Here is a 21,600-nt window from a genome sequence, read left to right on the forward strand (position 1 = left end):
AAATTATAAATAATTAAAATCTCCAAAATCTGCCTCGAAGGATGTCTTAAGAATTTATTCCCCTTTAACTTAAGACAAAGAACACTTAAATCGGTTAAAAATTGTAAGCTATAGACATTTTTTAATAGTAAATTGTAAAAAAAATTCCACTGTGGGACGGTGCACGGCAGAAGTAAATGCTTAATTTGACTAGTTAAAAGTTCTTGTCCCACGTTTTGACCTATACATTTTTTTTAGGAAAAAACCTCACCTTTATGATAAAATTTTTTTTAAAAAAATACAAACTGCCCATTTGATAAAAAAATGAAATTTTATTTTTTAATTTAATTTTTCAAGGTCAAACAATTTTTTTTCTCTACATTTGTTCACACTATTAGAAAGTGTTGAAAAACAGCAGCAAAACCCAAAATAGAAAACGTATTTTCGTTTTGTTTTAAAGAAACTACAAATTTTTCAAATATTCCATGTAAATTTTTGACCTGGGTCACTTGACGTGGAACCCGTCATTTATGAACATTTTAAATACAACTCTTTTAAAATTGAATTAATTTTAAAATATTTAAGTAAAATTATTCATTAAATAATTTCTGAGACAAATAGATTTATTATACTTCTTATAAAACGTGTCAATCTACCGGAAGATCGCCGTAGACTGGAGTAATCGGGAAGAACCGATTCTCCCTTCATTTTTGCCGAATTGACAACGAACTCATGACTCATCACTTACAGATTATTGTGGTTATAATCTTTATTCCAATTCATATTTTATTTTTATAAAGAAAAGTTTTAATTAAAAATTTTTAAATTCTACTTTTTTAAAAATTGATAATTTTATTTTAAAAAGTTCATATAAGAAATTAGCCACGCGAATTGTTTCTAGTTTTGTAAAATAAAGATCCAAAGAACGTATCTAAAATGGTTACCCACATTACAACTCACCTAGCACCGAGGTGAATTGAAACACATGTCGAGGTCAGATGTAACAGTTGTAAATTTTGGGATTTTAATAAAGAAAAATTTAAATGCTACTATCAGTTAGCAAAAAAATTTTATTAATGGAAATGAATAAAACCATCATTTGAGTACATTCATTTATTTTTGGAATTAAGTTATCACTAATATTGGTTTCTTTAACACTATAGTCAGACTTTTTTTATATCAATCTTAGATATTCAATTACGTTCTATAAAAATAAAACTTTATAATAATTATTAAGTCACATCGTTAATGAGTATGGTCTGCATTCACTTAACTTTTTAGAATAAAAAAATATCAATGTCAGATTTTTTGGTTATAGGTTTAATTAAGGGGAGGCAGTGAGAAAAAACCGACCTGTATATAGACGCATACTAAGTTCCCTTATAGCCCAGCGGTCAATAAAGTGCACATTATTGTTCTAGGGCAATAAAGTATACCTATTATTGTCCTAGGGCAATAAAGTACCCATTATTACCCTAGGGCAAAAATTGACACTTTATTGACCAGCTGGAGCTTAGAATGCAGCGGCATAAGATAAGAAACGTAGACAAATTGCCATTTCAAAAGCGTTTAATATTCTTGAAACATTTCTGAAATATTAATTTGTTTGACATGAAATACTTAAGGAACGTTCTCGTAGCGAAAATCTGTTCATCGGTTGGAATAATAATTATTTATGTTAAATTTCGAGACTGACACGAAAAAAACAATATCATTTCATGATATTTTACTTTACTTTTGGCAATATTTTGTGGAGATGTATTAGTTATTAAATAATAAAATTGTGATACAAGTGCTGCTTTTTTTATGAGGTCTCTAAACTGGAGGGACAACATATAAGCATAATGTGCTAATGAAAAAATAGCCTTTTCATCAAATATAACAAGACGTCAAATATAACATCATATGAAACTTTATGAATATTTCGAAATAAAGACCTGCCTCACAATACAACCGCAATCTCCCCCTACCATTAAATTAGCTGCTGCATGAAACCAACGAAAAAAAGTTGAAAAAGCCGCATCAAATATGAAAACAATTGAAAATTGATATTCCAATCGTCAATTTTGTTGTCCTAATAAAAAAATGTCACATGTATGTATGTGCAGTGAATAATCTACAAGTTGCAAATTTTCATATCAGATTTTGACGCAAAAGTAAACATATTTCAAAGATAATGAAATTCAGTAAAATATTTTCTTTTTTGACATTAATGTTCACTGTATTGAATATGCTATTTTTAAATTCTAAAAACTGAAATCAAAATTTATAATCAGCGACCAGAATTTGAAAAAAAACTTTTTATACTTGGACCGGGATTTTCAATTTTTAAAAAATAACTTTAGATTTGTAATTTCAAGAATTATATTACATATTTTATTTTAGCTATTAAAATAGATTGATGCAATCAATTGATATTCATTTCTTGGGGGTTTTTGGGGTCCCTGAATCAGAATTTGATATCCGTTTTTAAAAATTTAGAATGGCGGATCCAACACGGCTACCCAAATTTTTTAATGTTGCTGGATTTGTATAAAATGTTAACTCGGGGGTTTTTGAGGTCATTAAATCCAAATTTGATGTCAAAATTAAAAGATTAAAAATTGATGTCGTCAATATGACGAGGCGCATGCTTATTCCGGAAAACTTTTTTGACACAATAGTTATTTATGATATAAAAACACTTAACTTAAATTTCACATAATTTGAACGTTATTTGTGAGAAATTTCATTGCACACAAAATCCATTTAATATAACTATCAATTGTCATAAAATTCATTTAACACAAATTTTATGTTACATAAAACTCATATAAAATAATTCCTATTTGGTATTTGACATAAAAATCATTAAACATAAATTTCTTTTGATATAAAATTCATTAAACGTACATTTTATTTAATATAAAATTCATTTGACATAAATTTATTGGACAAAAATTTCATTTGACACAAAATTAATTGAACATCAATTTCATTTGGCATAAAAGTCATTTAACATAATCCTCATTTGACATAAAATTATATATAACACAATTCTTATTTGACATAAAATTCACTTGATGTTAATTTTATTTGGCATGAATGTCATTTGACATAACATTTACTTGACATTAATGTCATTAATGACAATTCTCATTTGATATAAAATCCAGTTGACATAGATTTCATTTTACATAAAGATGATTTGACATGAAAATATAAGCGCGAATTTCAAAATTGGCTAATCACAATGTTGTTGATAATATCTAAATGGTTGTTTTAAAATTCGCTCCGATATTTTTATGTCAAATGTAATTAATGTAAAATACATTTCATGTCAAATGACAATTTTGTTGAACGACTTTTATGTCAATTAAAATTTATGTCAAATGAGAATTATGGTAAATGTCTTTTATGACAAATGAACTTTATGCCATATGAGAATTATATTAAATGACATTTATGCCAAATGAAATTTATGTCAAGTGAATTTACGTCAAATGAAATTTATAATAAATGAATTTTAGGTCAAAATAAAATTTACATCAAATGTATTTTATGTCAAATGACTTATATGTTAAATGTATAAATTTTATGTCTAATCTAATTGATATCATATAAAATTCCATTTATGCAATATAATTGTATGCCTATAATGAAATTTATGTCAAATGAATTTCAAAATAAATATCTTTTATACCAAATAGATTTCATGTCAAATTAAAATTTTTGTTAAATGGTTTTATGTCAAGTGACAATTATGTCAAATAAGATTTCGGGAGTATAGTCATGCGTCTCAATATGACGAACAAAATTTAAAAAATGAATTAAAATCTGATGTTAAACTTCAAAAATGCAAAATGGTTTATAAAATATATATCTAATCAGAAGTGTAGCGTACGCGTACGTTTCAGTAATTGAAAAAATAGAAAAAACAAATTTTACAATTTATAATTTGACATTAAATTCGAATTTAATAACTTTAAAAACTGCAGAGTAAATATTTTTAGAGAAATCCGTCAATTTTTAACAAATTTGATCACCATATTGGATCCGCCATTTTGAAATTTGAAAATCTGACATCAGATTTGTAATCAGTGACCCCGAAAACCCCCGAGAAATGAATTTTGGTCAAAACGCTTCAATTTTAAAATCAACCGCCATATTGGATCCGCCATTTTGAATTTTGAAATACTGATCTCAAATTTGAATTCAGCGATCCCAAAAATCTTATATATGATGAAATCACATTTTTTAAACTATTTTTAGACTATCGAGCGATTTTTAACTGGACAGCGAAGGTGTTAATAATGCAAAGATAAACGAAGAATTCAAAAATAATTAGATTAACTCATTAACGCCTGAATGCACAGAATTTTTAGTCTGACTTCAAACTTAAATATTTTTTAATAAACATAGTATTTTCTCTTCGAAAAATTTTTTTTTATGTATTAGAGTGTCCTCTACCCGAATATGATGTAAAAAATTGTTTAACAATATTTTTTTGTATGTAATTAAAAAAATTGCACAAATTTTTGAAATATTTTTTATTAAAAATTCTTAAATTTAATGGTCAAAAAAAAAATTTTAACAGCTAATATTTCTATAAATTGTGTACTCGATTATTACACTTTCAAAATTTACTCGGAGGTTTTTGGGATCGCTGCTGGCGAATCTGGAGTCGGATTTTCCAAATTCAAAATGGTGGATCCAATATGGCGGACGACATTTTGAAAAATCAGTCGGATTATCTTGAAAATCCTCACTTGAGGGTTTTAGGGGTCGCTAAATACGAATTTGATATTAGTTTTTCAAAATTCAAAATGGCGGAAGTCGGTTTTTCAAAATATAAAATGGCGGCTCCGATATGGCGGATGACAAATTTAAAAACTGTTTAGTTTTGAATGAAACTCGTTACTCGGAGGTTTTCCGTGTCTCTAAATACGAATCTGATGTTAGTTTTCCAAAATTCAAAATGGCGGATCCAATATGGTGGACGATATTTTCAAAAATCAGTCGAATTCTCTTGAAAATTCTTACTTGAGGGTTTTAGGGGTCGCTGATTACGGATTTGATATTAGTTTTTCAAAATTCAAAATGGCGGCTCCAATATGGCGGAAGGAAAATTTAAAAACTATTTGGATTTGATTGAAACTCTTCAAATAGGGTAAACTAGTGAGGTCCCCATTAAAATCCAACCACCATTTCTACCTGGAAATGATTCCGCAATATCGCCAACAATGAGGATACAAATACGAAGAAAATAAATCAAACATTTGAGGTAATTGAGTTAATGACACTCTCAATGAAAACAAAAATATTGATTTAAAATGTAAAAGCACTATAGGTGTCGTAATTTAAAAAAATTTAATTCCCTCCATAAAAATTAGCATGCACTCGGTTCCGATTTTGAGTCCGCATGCAAAATATTACTCTTATATTGAAATAAAACTTGAAAAAAAATGTTCTAGCCATAAAAGCTAGTAACTAGCAAATTAGAGTAATGTATATTACAATAATATATACTAGGCTTCGCAAGCGTTATCGTAATATCGTGCTGGAAAAGTCTAGACTTGGACGTAACTAGAGTTGAAAATTTTTCCACTGGGAGAACTTCCCATAGCACCATCAATAGGTAAATCGAGAAAATTTTCCCGATTTATTTGCTGCGGTTAATGGGTTTTTGTAATTTTAAAAGACGATTTAAATTTAAAGTTTTGTAAAATTGTTATTTGGAAGAGTTTATGTAAAGGGTTGAAAGACCGTGCGCGCAATAATGAAATATATGCATGCATATATAGGGAGAAATATACTGTATAGTGTGTAGGTAAAGAGGCGAGTTTCGCGGCCATTGATTATGAGTGATGCGATATGCGTGCGAGATATTACGATCTGTAGACCCAATGGTTCGAGTCATTGGCATTGCTACATGTATACCTACATCACTTTCGAAATGCGCGACACGTTTAATTAAAAACCCACGTGATTTACTCCGTCGCACTCAGGGAACTAAATATGAGAGAACTAGAGAGAAAGGGAGAGAGAGAGAGAGAGAGAAAAAGAGATGGTGTGAGAGAGAAAGAGAGAGAATGAGAGAGAGAGAGAGAGCTGAAAGTGTGTAAAGTGTGAATGAAGCAGCGGGAGGAAGGGCGACACTCTGTGGCTATGTTACGTTCGACTTAAGTACTCAATTCGCGATGAAATATCGCGACTACCATCGTCGATGATTATAACGAACCGTCGGGGTACCGGGTGGTGTACGCAGCTTCCTATTTGCGCCGTCCTTTTTTTTACCCTTCCGTATATTTCAATGTGCGCTGAAAAGATGATACGAATGAGAGAAAAAAAAGAGGGCTTGTGAAAACAGAGGGTCACTTAATTGCTGGAAAATCGCGCGAAGCTAACCCCTAACTGAAAATACTATATTGAGTAAATAAACTTCTTTTAAAAACAACCCTCGTTTTCGATTCCGTTACTCTTTTAGGGACAATTAGCACCAAAATTTACGGAATATGTTTATTTGTAAAAACATCACTACTGGAAATTATTGGCTGAAATAACCATATTTATGTGTATGCCTTCCATACGTATACTATATGTAAGTATAGTAGATAGTGCTATACATGTGCATACAAATAAATGGATTAATTTTAACTTTCCACGTGTCACAGAACATTTCACATACGTAGAAATTTCTCTAAGTTTCCATATTAAAAATTAAATTCTACACGGAGAAAAATTTATAGTAGTGGGGTAACATAATGATGGTTAGGGTACTCTTAAGTGTTACAATTACGGACAGCTATCTAGATAGTAACATTTACCATGAAGATTATGAGGAGTAACATCTTGATAGTACGGGGTAGCATAACTATATTTTTTGTAACATCTGTAACAGTAGCCAGTAGCATGATGATAGTATTGCTTAACATCATCTTTTTAATATCAAAATCTTACTATCCATTTCTCTCAGTGTAGTACGATTCTCGTAAGGAATTTAGGTAAATAATTGGGCTCAGGAATTTTCGGTGACACTCTGATCTTGTAAAAAATTGTATTATACAAGGAAATCTAGCAACAACCCCAACCTTTTAAAAAATATTATTTTTCCATCATTGTTTGTTCAGAGTTGACACAACAATTTAATTTTGTTTTTCCCTGATTTCCAGAAAAAATTTTTACTTCTTCGCTGATCCTGAAGAATATTCTGATTCACTCTAAAAATGATTAGATGTACTTAAAAAAAGTGTTCTATTGCATTTATTTACGAATTGCTTTAATTGTAAAATTATTTTAAAATATCAATAACTTAACTCCTTTTTTAATCATTATTATTTTTTCATTGGAAAAAAGATTTCAAAAATTTCAAATTCAAACCTTTGAAATTCAATAACCTGAAAGAATATTATTATAAAACATAAAGAAATGGATCACTCCGAGTCGAAGACACGGTGTGATCGATTTCTTTATGTTTTATAATAATTAATGCTGACCGCGAGTGATAATATTATTATTTTATATTATAAAATAGGAATATTATTACTGCAAATTCTTTAGAATTATTTTTATGATTTTAATTCAATTATTTTCTAAAATTTTTAAATAAAATTCTTCTTTAAATCAATTATATTTAATAATTTATGATAAAGTTCTTTTGAGAATTTTTAAATTCATTTGTTTACAATTCAGTTTTACGAAATTTTGATTATTCGAAAATTCTTTAATTAAATATACATTAGAAAATAAAAACTTGAAATAATTTTAAAAAATTTCAATTAAGCTTCTTGAAAAAAATTAGTTCGATAGAAATTTATTGATGAATTTTGCTATTTATTCATAAAGATAGGTAATTGAAATGTTGACAATTTTTTTTGGATTCTTTGAAAATAATTGAATTTACGAGAAAAATTTTATTAATTTTGAAAATAATTGAATTCTTGTGAGAAATATTGTTATTTATGAAAATAATTGAATTTTACAATGAATTTTATAAAAATTCCTGAACATAATTGAATTTCGGCAAAGAATTTTGCTATTTATAAAGATAATTAAAATGCTAACGAGAGTTTTATACAAAATTTTTGAAAATAATTGAATTTCTGGAAAGAATTTTAATATTTATTAAGATAGTTGAATTCTTTCATGTTTAAGTTTTTAAAATTGAAACTAATTTCAACAGAATTAAAATTAAAGTTTTTCGAAAAAATACTTCATTAAATGATTTATATGTAATAATTGCTAGTTCTGCAATAACATTAAGTTATTTAAAATAAATTATTGTCAAAAATAGAAAAAATTAAAGTTTTTTTTCAGTATTCGTCTGACATTTTTAATTTTTGTATAGACAAAAAAATAATAATATAAACAAAAATGTTAGAGTTAATTAATTGTTACACTTACAACTTCCATTTTCACTATCACTTTTACTTTCAATTTCACTTTGACAAATTTATATTTTTACTTTCATTTTCGCTTTGACAGATTTTAATTTTCATTTTACTGTCACTTTGACTATCATTATGACAGATTTTCATTTTCACTATTATAACACATTATTTCCACTTTCATTTGTATTCTTTGTCTTAACTTTGATATGATTATTTTTACTTTCAAATACACTTTGACGTTAATTTTAATAGAACTATACTTTAACATTCATTGTCCCATTTTTACTTTCACTTCGATGAAATTTTTTTTATAACCACTTTCACTTTGCAGTATTTTGTTTTCGCTTTTATTTTCACTCTCATTTCCACTTTAATATATTTGTATCTATCATTCTTACCTTCTACATATTTTTCTTTTCGTAAGCTGTGAAAATGTAATCAATTAAAAATGTGACAATGAAAGTTAAATACAATTCTAAGAAAATGAAAGTGAGAATAAAAATCTATAAAAATTAAGGAGAAAATGAGAATAAAAATGAAATGTCAAAGTAAACTTAAAAGTTAAAATAATCATATCAAAGTTAAGACAAAGAGTGCAAATGAAAGTGGAAATATTAAGTTATAATAGTGAAAATGAAAGTGAAAATCTGTCATAGTGAAAGCAAAAGTGCTAATAAAATGAAAATAAAAGTCTATCAAAGTGAAAGTGAAAATAAAAATTGTCAAAGTAAAAGTGAATGTGAAAATGAAAGTAAAAATATAAATCGGTGAAAGTAAAAATGAAAGTGAAAATATAAATCTGTTAAGTTAAAATGAAAGTGAAAGTATAAATTTGTAAAAGTGAAAATATAAATCTGTCAAAGTGAATGTGAAAAATAAAATATAAATCTGTAAAAGTGACAGTGAAAATTAAAGTGAAAATATAAATATGTCAGAATGAAAGTGAAAATAGAAATCGGTGAAAGTAAAAATGAAATTACGTAATTGACCCCCTGATTACGTTTAAAATGAAATATAAAAGTTACTGAATTATTATTATATTAGTATTTATTATTATAATAATAATTCAATAACTTTTACATTCTTGTTTTTAAAAATGTTGTAATTATTGTTTTTATATTTGAAAATTTATTACTATAATTTATTGCTAAAATTATAACTAATTATTATTCTGTGCCAATTATTAAAAAATCGTACAAGAGTATGAGATTAACTCATACTGAAACCAAGGGTTTCGTACACGTACTGAACTTTTTATTTAGTTGACAATTAATAATAATTATTATTCTTGATACTTATTTTTATAAAAATAATTAAAAATTTTTTTATATAATCGATACGTAAAAATACACCAGAACGCAAGGAAAAGGAGTAGTAAACATATTTTAAAGAATTCATTGAAAATTCCGAACTTTTCGATAAAACACAATGAAGATCAACTTCAATCATTTTCGATATATTTTTCTTATAATCTAAATATAAAAATAAATAAGTATGCAAATTTTTGATACTCTGGGTAATATACTGTAAGCGCTAGGGGAGGATATGAATTTTCAAGAAATTGGCCATAAATTTTGAATTTCTCCGCGGAAAACACTATAAAGAAACACTATTCTTTTAAAACTTTATAAGCTGTTGAATCAGTGAAATTCATCTGATTCAAATTAAGAGACGATGTTAATAATTAATTTGAAATCAATTAATTTTGTGCTACAAGAACAAATTTGTGTATGATTTTCTTGTAATGTTTAAGAGTCACGTATTTATGGCTGTGTCAATAAACGGAAATCCTTTCGGGATGAATGACATACACGCGATAAAAAGGACGCAAGTGAAAAAGTGTTCCGACACGCCACTTAACTTTTACTTACATCCGCGTGCGAGCGTGGGCGTTTTTATTGGGCCATACGGGCAATGTCACCTTAGTTTACTACAGTCACAAAACAACGGCAGTGAAAGTTCCATGACTCTTTAAATCGTCAATAAACATAATAAAAAGGATACCAATGAATTAATCTCTCCCGAAGAGCAAAAATATTTTTCCCTAACTCTTCAAGATTATAATTAGAGTAAACGTCTAACAATCGTCAATATCAATTTTTCTAACAATAAAAAAAATTCCTCTACAATAAAAGACTTATAGAAATTCCCACAGAAATTAATTATCTTTAACTATAAGTCTTGAATTTAAGACTTGCTAATATTATTACCAAATAATTTCAAATATGAATTTGAAATTTTAATAATTTTTTACTATAAATGAAATTACGGTTAAAGGACAAAAAAACAAAAAAAAAAGTTTTAGAAAAAAAAGTTCTAATAATATTCTTTGTTCCAAAAGCCAAAAGTTCCAATAATTCTTTGTTCCAAAAATAAGAAGGTAGAAAAATTCTTATTTCCAAATAACAAACAGTCCAACATTTTCTTTCAAATTCAAATTCAGAAACCTTTTCGGCTTGTATTCCGTCACTTCTTAGAATTACGAAAACAATATGGCGGCGAACAAATAAAACAGCTGATCCACTTGAAATTTTATAATTCGTCTAAATTCCAAATTAAACGGAATAAAATGACGGTATATTTTTAAAACAATTTTTCCCAATGGCAAGAATGTGATCTATGTGTAAATAATATTATTAAATTATAATTCATTTAAATAATTTAATTAATAAAGTTAAGCCATTTAATAGAATTATATTTCTTAAAAATTTACTATTTCATTAATATTTCTGGTCATTTCATTATTAATAATATGTACAATACAATTAATAATAATTATTATTAAATTAATTGTTCTAATGAAAGTTGAAGATAGCCATTTTGGATTCACCATTTTGAATTTCCACCTCATATTCGTAATCAGCAACCTCGAAAACCCCTGATTAGTCATTTGCAAATAATTTTAATCAATTTTCGAATGTTGATGAATGGGTGATATTATGGCGTGGTCGGATGCATCAGTAAACGGAGGGAATTCTGTTCCAATTCGTGCATGAGTAATAGTTATGAATATAGCACTCACACTATATAGTGTAATTTGCTCGGAATCCATGTTAAAAACGCTTGGCTTCGTTTTATAAGCTGTACAAGAGATTTTTTCAGTTGCGTTTTACGCACCATCTTTTGTCATTTTTCATACTATGAATTAAAAATCCTATAGTGATGAAAGTAAAAAAAAGTTTTCACATACACAATGCTGAATCGACTGTTGGATATTGGCGGTCATTACTGGTATTTTTTTAACATACACATCAATAAAATTTTCTGCAAGTTTGCTGAAAATTTGTGGCAAATAGGAAAAAATTCGTAAAATAAATTTGCGGAAAAGTTTTACAGCAAATTAATAACTTTTGCACGGTACTCTGGAACCAATTTAATAAATTTTTTCATTTTTCCGCCATATTGAATCCGCCATTTTGAATTTTTTGAAAACTAACATCGTATTCGTAATTAAAGATCTCAAAGACACTCGAGTAAAAAAATTTAGGCGAATTCAATAACATTTTTGTATTTTGAAATTATAGTGATCAAAACTTTCAAATTTTACTTTATATTTGACGCCATATTTGGACCACCATCTTGAAATTTTTAATTCTACTTTACGTTTCTTAAAAGTACACAATTTTTATGCACCTATGGTTGAGAGTTGAATTTCATTCACAAACGTTTCATGGGAAAAAAAATTATCAAATTTGAAGAAATGAAATTTTTTTGGTGTTTTTTTTAAAATTAAAACCGCCATAATTAATTTCGGGTTGAATGAAATTTCTTTTTCACACCAAAATCGAAAAGAACACACTCAAAACCTATAAGAAACATACTTTTTCTATTTGTTAATAGAAATATCAAAATTTAATTTAATACTTGTTTATAAAGCTAATTTGAAGAAAATAAATCTTTTGGAGTAAAAGTAAAAGAATATTTATTTTTAAACTAAAAACATAAGATTTTTCCCTAAACGGTAACACTGACGAAATTTTTTTGCATGAACTTGTTACTTCACTTTTCTAAATAAAATTTATAGAATACAATAAAATATTAATGAGCCAGAAACTTTTAAATTAATTTAAAAAATCAACTGTTTATATTTACCCCAAATAACCCTAATAATTTTGGATAAAAAATAATTGTATATTTACACGGAGTTAAAAATACCTGATCTTGGTATCATTTTAGTTAATAATACCAAATTATTGAGTATGAAATTATGAACTAATAATTTTGGATATATTAAAATTTTGAAGAAATTAAAGATGTTTGTCACTTAATTCCTTCTAATTGATCTTAAAATTATTCTACTAATGAATATTTTGAATAATTTCTGAACATTTAAAATATCAATAAATTCTTAATTAAATTCATATTATAAATATCCAAAATAGGTCATTCGATATATATTTATAAAGCGCCTATGCAATGAGTACAAAATATTAAAACTTAAATGATGATTTAATAAAAAAAACCATAAAGTCATTTTTTTGAAAATTGCTAATTTTTAAAATGTTATTTTTAATGACCCCAAGTAGAGATGTTCGATGCCCTACCAAAGTTTATTACCAGCATGGTAATGACAGTCAGTATTGACTTTCGGAATCAAACAATACTTGCATTACAATGGCATACACACCGAATCAGTACTATGTCAGTGTTAGAAGAGCAATAAAAACAGTCTTGGCAGTAAATTAATAAAAATTATTAACTACATCATTATTAATTTAGTACAATTGATTTTAGTTATTAATCAAATTTTGAGCATTGCGTGCATTTTTTATTAATCTACATGATTTGACACGTCAAATTATTCAATTTTCATTAATTTTTGTTTAATTTATTTTTTGTTTCAATATTGTACAGAAATGTTGTTGTAATATTGCGAGACAAAAAAGCTATAAATTTTCACATTTTTAATCCTTGTTACTTTTTATAGGAGTAAATTGTCTTAAAAATACTGCGTTTTTGTGATATTTCAATAATTTTTAACTTATTTTCAGTAAAATTGTATGTTAAATACACAAGTGATACATTTTTTAAAATTTATAACTTGGATAAAAAAATATACACTATATGTTTTAACATCCTAATCATTCTTTAAAAAATGAATCCTCATAGAATTAATGTTCAAAAGTGCACTTTGTAAAATTAAAAATCTCTTAATTATTATTTATAGAAAGATCAAACAGAAAACTGTTAGGCTTCGAAAAAAAGTTTTACAATTAAAGATTGTAAAAATTTTTTATTGCCTTTATTTATTCGAACTGCAGTGTGTTCGAACATAAAAACTAATCATTTTCCCCTTTAAACCCATATCTCTGTAATTAACTGCTTTAGGGATATTCAATTTGTACCCACTGCACAACATGTGAACCACACCTTGTCTCTCCTATTAAAGTAATAAAATAATTCATTATTATTAACTTATTATTTAATATCGCGAAAATAGAAAAAAATTTCATACTTTATTTACTATATCCGTTTAGAAATTGCCAAGGTATGCCTAAAATTAATATCGGGCCATACTGACGACATCAATTTTTTAATTTTGACATCAAATTTGGATTTAGTGACCCCAGAAACCCCCGAGAAATTAATCTCGATCGAATAGCATCAATCTTTCAACTATACACCATACTGGATCCGCCATTTTGAATTTTGAAAATCTGACATCATGTTCATAATCAGTGACCACAAAAACCCCTGAGTAACGGACTCTGATAGATGTAATGTTGTTACTCGTTTTTTGGGTTGCTGTTTACGAATCTGACGTTAATTTTTAAATTCAAAATGGCTGATGCCATTTAATTAATGGCATTAATTTATTATTAATTAAAAATTAATGGCCCATTAATTTTTTTAATTGAAATTATTGTGTCATTTTCGACAGAGATTTAATGATATTAATAAATAAATAGAAGTTAAACACTGTAGGAGATTTTTTTGAATTTTTATCAACTCTTCCCTACTTAAAAAAATTTTTTGAATACATATTTGCCTTCCCTCCCCGAAAAAAATACTTTTCTACGCGTCTGTGTACATTTCTGCTGCCGCTCGAAAGCTCCCTCCGCCGCAAACTATGTAAACATAAGCCTGGCGATAGGGCTTCTAGTATACTAGAATATACAATACAAAGAGATGTATCACTTGTATTTGGAATTTTTAACCAGAAGAGAGGGGAACTGCAGAAAATCTCAGCTAGTACAGCCGGTTTGTTGACTGTCGAGTTAGAAATGTACGTTTGGATAGTCATCGCAAATTCAGAAACACATCCTAAATGTCTAACTTATCGCTTAATATATTTCGACCGCAGTGAAACACTGTGTCTATAGCGGGAGTTGAGGTGCGGTCACCCATCTAAGTATTAACTCAGATAGAAGATGCTTAACACCGACACGACGATCCCGTAAGTCACTCGAATTATATCGTCGGTTTCACTCTATGTGTATAGGTGCGCATGTGAGAGAAAATCCTCTTACCCTGATCTTTCATCGAGAGAATATATTTCAAAATTCTAATTTTACAAAAGCGATGAGTAAAAGTTTTTTAATTTTCTTAAAGTTTCTTTTCCGATTAGAACTTTTGTCAAATGATTGATTTTGCCGCAATTTTTTCGGAAAAGAAATAAAAAAATCTCTTTACAAATTAGTATGTATATCACTTATAGTATAAGCAAACTGATGATAAATCACCAAAAAATTTATTTTATAAAAATTTAGAAATACATAAAAATTATTTTATTAACGAAAATTTTGCATTAAAATGAGTTTGTTGAAAGATTTAAAGTTTTTGATAATGAAAATTTCCTTTGTAATTAATCAAGTGAAAGTAATTACTTTACTGACCTTAGACTTAATCTTAAAATAAGTATCACGGTCGCTGATTACGAATTTAATATCAGATTTTCAGAATTCAAAATGGCGGATCCAATATGGCGGACGAATTTTTAAAAATTATTTATTTTTTATGAAACTTCGAATCCAGGGGTTTTCAGGGTCGGTAATTACGAATCCGATGTCAGTTTTTCAAAATTCAAAATGGCGGATCCAGTATGTTGGACAACTACTTTAAATATCGATTCAATTTACTTTCTCGCGATTTCTAAAATAAATATCGGTGAGTGTACCAAAATTTACACCTTAAATTTCACGAGATTTTTATGTTTCAGGCATGAAAAGAAACACAGGCCTCCAGATGACGTGAGTGATAAGCAGCATGCTTGTCCATTCGACGGCTGTCAATTTCGGGCAATTTCTACTGGACATATCAAACGCCACGTCCGTACTATTCACACAAATGAGAAGCCCTTCAGGTGTCGCTACTGCACCTATGCCAGTAGCACTCAGGTAACTATAGTTACCGTTTTCTAAAATTTGTTAATTATTTTCTGAAAACAACTTTAAAATTATGATTCAATAAGTTTTATTTTTTTTAAATTATAAAATATTATCTTTATAAAGATTCAGTGGAGAGAAAAGAATTGAAAATCAAAAGTGCCCATCTTTGAGAAATAATACTTTTTAAGTTTGATTTCAATTTTTTAGGTATTCCCATCACGGAGAAAACTGGATATTCAAAACTAGATATTCAAAAAATATATTAACTCTTAACATAAAAAATATTAAACTTTAATATCTAGATATTCAAATCACATGCTAGATATTGCCGCTTAAGATCCAGATATTTACTTTTAATATCTAGATAGCTGTCCCTATGTTAAAGAATAAAAATATTAAACTTTAACATCTAGATATTTACCTTAAATATCCATTTTTCTCCGTGATTGCAGATTCGTTATTTATAATTGCATATTTAAAATGTTCATGAAATTTCCAACAAATTCCAACAAATTTCATGTGGCACATTATTTTCTAACTTGAAATATTAAGGCCTATTTATCGATTAATTTTTTCAAAATTTTTCGTTAGAAACTATCACTAAATGAACAATTTTTAAGCCTTGTCTGATTGTGGGCAAACGATGGGATATATTTATTTTGAAATTTTTAATTTTTATACACACAGTGAAAACAGTAGGCCTTACTTGCTATTTGACCAAATCACAATTTTACACACAAAGAAGGTTAAATTTGGAGAGACTCAGTTTGAAAACATATTTGCTGTGAAAAATTTGTGTGATTTTGTCAAATGTCAAGTTAGGCATTTGGCCACCACTGCGTATATAAAAATTAAAAATTTCAAAATAAATATATCCCAACCTTTGCCCACAATCGGATAAGCCTTAAAAATTGTTAATTTAGTGCTAGTTTCTTACAAAAAATTTTGAAAAAAATTCATCGATACATACATTGTTAAAAATGAAATATTATTTTAAAAATTTTTAAATCTTATCGTAAATTATTTTTAAATTTTTTAAAAATATTTTTATTAAAAACTACGTGTGAAAACAAAACTTTTCATTATAAAAACGTTGAATTTGATCAATTTTTGACCGAGTTATAAGCATTTAATTAAAAAAATTTACATATAAACGTTATTTTTCAAAAATCTGTATCTCCTGAACCGCTTTATGAAAAAATTTGAAAAAAATCAAGGTAGCTAATTTCAAGGAGTACTAAAAAAAAATATTTAACAAAAATTTCAGATGCAAAAGCAAAATGACTTCCGACTTGGAGTGGAAAGCTTCATATAGATTATAAAATTAGATACTTACATTTTTATCATTTCAAATTACTCTTTGAGAGGATATTTTACTCTGGATTTAAGATCCTCTTATAATAAGAGGAATTACTTCTAGTAAAAGACATTAACTCTTAGTATTATTTTTTTCGGTGTAATAGGAACATTTCGTGATTAATCAGTGATTTTTGCTGATTCTGGATCTAGATGAGAGAAATAAATATTTAGAAACGGTCCAAGGAATAGAGATAAAGAAATAAGGGAGCTTTCGGAAAAGTTACAGTCGTAGAGTATAACATTTTGGTTGAAAAAACGATTATCTCAGCGCTAATGAAACTGGACATGCTCCAGCTGCATTCCCGCATCGCTTCATATAAAGTCTCTATACTTAGTATACCTTCGACTGGTAACGGTTGTAACGCGTTTCGAGAGGCCTCGTAAATCTCGTCTACGGCTTTGATTAACCCTATCGGGGTACTTGGGGCTTAAGACTCATTCATAAAAAGTCGAGGGACCTACCGCATTGCCTGTGACACACCTTATTCTTTCACTCGCGCGTGCATTTTCTTAAGGAGTGCTACCGGCAAGTGTTGCAATGTAACACGCATATATATAAGTGTGTGCCGAGAGCAACCATACTTTCCAGAACATGGAAAATCCGCTCACACTTATCACAAATAAGTGTATAAAGAAGTAGGCAATTTTTATACGGGGCAAGTTTTGGGGTGTAAATTAACCGAGGTACACCTTAATGTAGGGATCGAGAGGAGACAACCGCCGCCGCCGACACTGCGGCCAGAACGCGATAAGATAACGAGTTAATTGTGCTCACTGGATGCCCACACACGCTTATAGGGCCAGTCATACCGCGGCCGGTATGCTAATGCCCTTTGATGCTTTTGCTGAGACGCGCCTCGCATATACGAGGGCTTCGTGTCTCTTTGATAGCAACATAAACACATTTCAGTGGCTCTCAGACGCTCATAACCTCCGATTAGTTTACTTCTCATTGGTCTTGATTTTTTAAACTCCACATTTTTCTACTTCAACTTGTTTTGCCGTACTGAACAAGGACAAACCACGAAATCAACTAATTTATTATTAACAATCTCTTCTTTCGTGTGAAAAAAATAATAATTAGTACAAAAGATTCATTACTACATTTTTGGCGATTTTTTCTTTAATTAATCAAGTTTTCTTATCCAATGTTTATTATTGGAATATTTAGTGAAATCTGTACACGGATAGGAATCTAAACAATTGAAAATATCAAAATTTAATGAACAACATTTTTAAACTTAAGTTTAAAAAAGCGTCACACTGAATAACATGACCTTAACGTCCAAGCGAGACATTTTGAAAATTCAAAATAGCGGATCCAATATGTTATTAGTATTAATTAATTAAGAGTCTAGAATAAAGAAGCAAAAATTATTAAGCACTTTCGACTTCCTCAAACTACCCTTATTTCAAAAAACAACCCAAAGGAGTATGAATAGCAGTACTTATTGGAGAAAAATATTTATTTCATTTTAACATACAGAAAAAACATTCTTGTACATAATATTAATAATGACAAAGATCAACTAATTATAAACCACCCCTTACCTATAAAACCACTTTCAGATTTTTGTCCAAAAGGGTTGAAAATATATTTAATGATTCTGCTTACACCAAAATAATTTATAAACATTCTTTTATTGCTTTAAAATCTATAACAAAAGTAAATAACCCTTTAAAAACAACCCCTAAATGTTCAAAATTAGCACCGAATTCATAATAATCCACCCCAAAAATCCTTCAGTAACAAATTTCTAGCAAATTTTTTTAATTTTTCATAAATCGTCCGCCATATTGGATTTATATTGAATTTTGAAAAATTAACACCAGGTCCGTAATCAGCGATCTGGAAAACCTTCTAGTAATAAATTCCAATCAAATCCGTTAAGTTTTCCAAAAAATGCTGATTATTACGAACCGAATTCGTAATCAGCATTCTCGAAAACCTCCAAGTGCCAAGTTTCAAGCAAATTCATCAAATTTTAAAAAAATTGACAGCCATATTGAATCCGCCATTTTGAATTTTAAGAAATTAACACCAGAATCGTAATCAGCAAACCCAAAAACCCTTAAGTAACAAGTTTTAAGCAAATACGTTAAATTTTTTAAGACATCGTCAGCCATATTGGATCCGCCATTTTGAATTTTGAAAAATTGAACCGAATTCTTAATCAACATTCTCGAAAACTCTCGAGTGACAAGTTTTAAGCAAATCTGTCAAGTTTTTAAAAAGCTGGCAGACATATTGGATCCGCCATTTTGAATTTTGAAGTTCAGACTTAAAATGCGTAAATACCGATAAAGTTTGATGAATTTATTAATATTCTTAAATTAAGATTTAACGAATTTGCTTGAAACTTATTATTTAGAGGTTTTTGGGGTTGCTGATTACGAATTTGGTTTCAATTTTAAAAAATTCAAAATGGCGGATCCAATATGTCAGCTGATTTCTTAAAAAATTTAACGAATTTGCTTGAAACATGTTGCTTAGGGGTTTTTGGGGTTGCTGATTACGAGTCTGATGTTAATTTTTTAAAATTCAAAATGGCGGCCTTTTTTAAAAAAAAATATGTTAGGGGTTGTTATAATGGAAGAAGAAAAAATTATTGCAATTTTTAAAATGTTAAATAAATATTCTTGTACATTTTTGAAGTGTCTAAGATGTCATAATTTTTTTATGTGAATAAATAAAGTAAACATTTAGGGGTACTTTTGTAATTTAGGGGTTGCTTTTAAAGGGTTATTTACAAGTTAATTCGAGGATTTTTTTAAAATTCGTCAGCCATATTGGATCTGCCATTAAAATATAATAAAAATAAAATTTTTTCTCAAAAAATCCTGTTTAAAAAAAAAAAAAAATTTTATAACTTTTTTTATGTATGTTATAAGCAAATTCTAACTGCAGAATCTGAAAGATATTTTTTTTTGTCCGCTTAAGCATTTATGTGTTAATTCGTAGCGCATTGAAAAAAATTAATTACGTAATTTGTTGCTTTGTCCGAGAATTGTTAGAACTTACATGTTAACATAACCAAATTTGATAAATTTTTTTCATAAATTTTGCAACGTTGGATCTACTATTTTCAATTTTTTAAATTTATTTTCAGTTTCGCAATCAGCATTTCTCATTCTGTGCACTATTATATTTTTACCCTAGTTGAAATTCGTGCTTCGTACATTTTTAAACTGCTTCGTCCCCACACGTAAATACATTGAAAGGAATGCTTTGTCTAAAACTGTCACAAGTTTATGGTTGAGAATTTTTGTTTGGACTAATGTTTAACTGAGATTATGTTAACTGTTTATACGTATTTTAACTCGAGCTCCTATTTCTATCTCTCTCTATATATTAAGAGATATATCGGCCACACAACACAGGGAAAAAAGTGTTATTTCTGTTGTATGTTCTTTTACTTAATAATAATAATTTACATATGCATTGTTAATCTTATAAACAATATATATATATATTAAATATATATTTGTTTCAACTAACGCTTATAAAACTGTGCATCGCTTCCTTGAAGTCGATTTTTAATATACAGTTTTCAAAATTTTTTTTTATAAAAAATAAAAAAAAAATCTTTTTATACAACAAAAGACAATTAGTTTTGTTTTAATTTTAACAAAAGCAAAAAGTGATGTTTTAATTAAACCTCTGCTTTTAAGTTGTTAGAAAAAAAATAATTCTTCTGATGTTTAAAAAATTAATCTTTTTTTTATTGTTTTCTGTAGTCTGAGTTTATCTTTTTAAGGATAGTTTTTGTCTTAATTTTAACAAAATCAAAGGGTGATATTTCAATTCTAAATCTTCTTTTGAGTTGTTAAAACTAAAATACAGAGTCGTCTACTTTCATTTTAAAAATTCATCTTTTTTTTCTTTTTTTCCATTTACGGTTGCCTGGTGTCAATAATGGTTCAATAACGGGATGCTTTGAACGCCAATGCTGCCCACACAGTTTTTCTAAGGATATCAAATTGAGACAAAAAATTTATCAAAATTGTTGCCTTTAAAAAGATAATATCCTTATATAGAGAAACTGTGTAAGTTTTAGTATTTCTCAACTGACATTTCTCAGTCTATGCAGGGCCATAAATTTGAGAATTATAATGCAGAATTAGAAGACATAAATTACTAATTATTTATATTCTAGGGTCCATGTCAAAGTCGTGACACTTTTTCCATTAAAGCTCCGTGTAAAAATCTAAACGACTTTGACATGCCCTTTAAAGGAAGAAAGTTAGGGGGATATCAAAGGTAGGAAATAGTGTACTTTCGGTGCGTGTGTTAGAAAAAAAATTATTGCCTCGATCCCAGGTGCGACAAATATCTGTCTAGCACTCTCGGTATGATTGTTTGCTTGGTGCTTTAATAAAGAACGAACGTGAGAGCGCGAGACGATTTAACGAGGGGATTCCCCCGTCGAAAAGGCGCACGCTGCGTCAACGAGATTACACGCGCCACTTTCCCTCCTTTCTTTCTTCTTGCGTTCTACTCTACTGTTACAAAATATGATTTACTTCGACACGTTTTCGCCTTCTCTCTTTTCTTGTCTTTTCCT

The 21,600-nt window shown here is 28.2% G+C and overlaps 1 protein-coding gene across 2 annotated transcripts in view; it reads left to right on the plus strand.

Moving 5' to 3' along the window:
- Positions 1-21,600, plus strand: part of LOC122502950 (oocyte zinc finger protein XlCOF7.1) — a 201,563-nt gene that overhangs the window by 174,451 nt on the left and 5,512 nt on the right. For both annotated transcript variants that reach the window (XM_043613310.1, XM_043613309.1), the window contains exon 10: positions 15,508-15,685. In XM_043613310.1, the coding sequence (XP_043469245.1) occupies positions 15,508-15,685 (178 nt within the window). The remainder of the gene's footprint in view (positions 1-15,507; positions 15,686-21,600) is intronic.

This window comes from Leptopilina heterotoma, unplaced genomic scaffold, assembly GCF_015476425.1.
Source record: "Leptopilina heterotoma isolate Lh14 unplaced genomic scaffold, ASM1547642v1 Lhet_24, whole genome shotgun sequence".
In the NCBI taxonomy this organism is placed as follows: domain Eukaryota; kingdom Metazoa; phylum Arthropoda; class Insecta; order Hymenoptera; family Figitidae; genus Leptopilina; species Leptopilina heterotoma.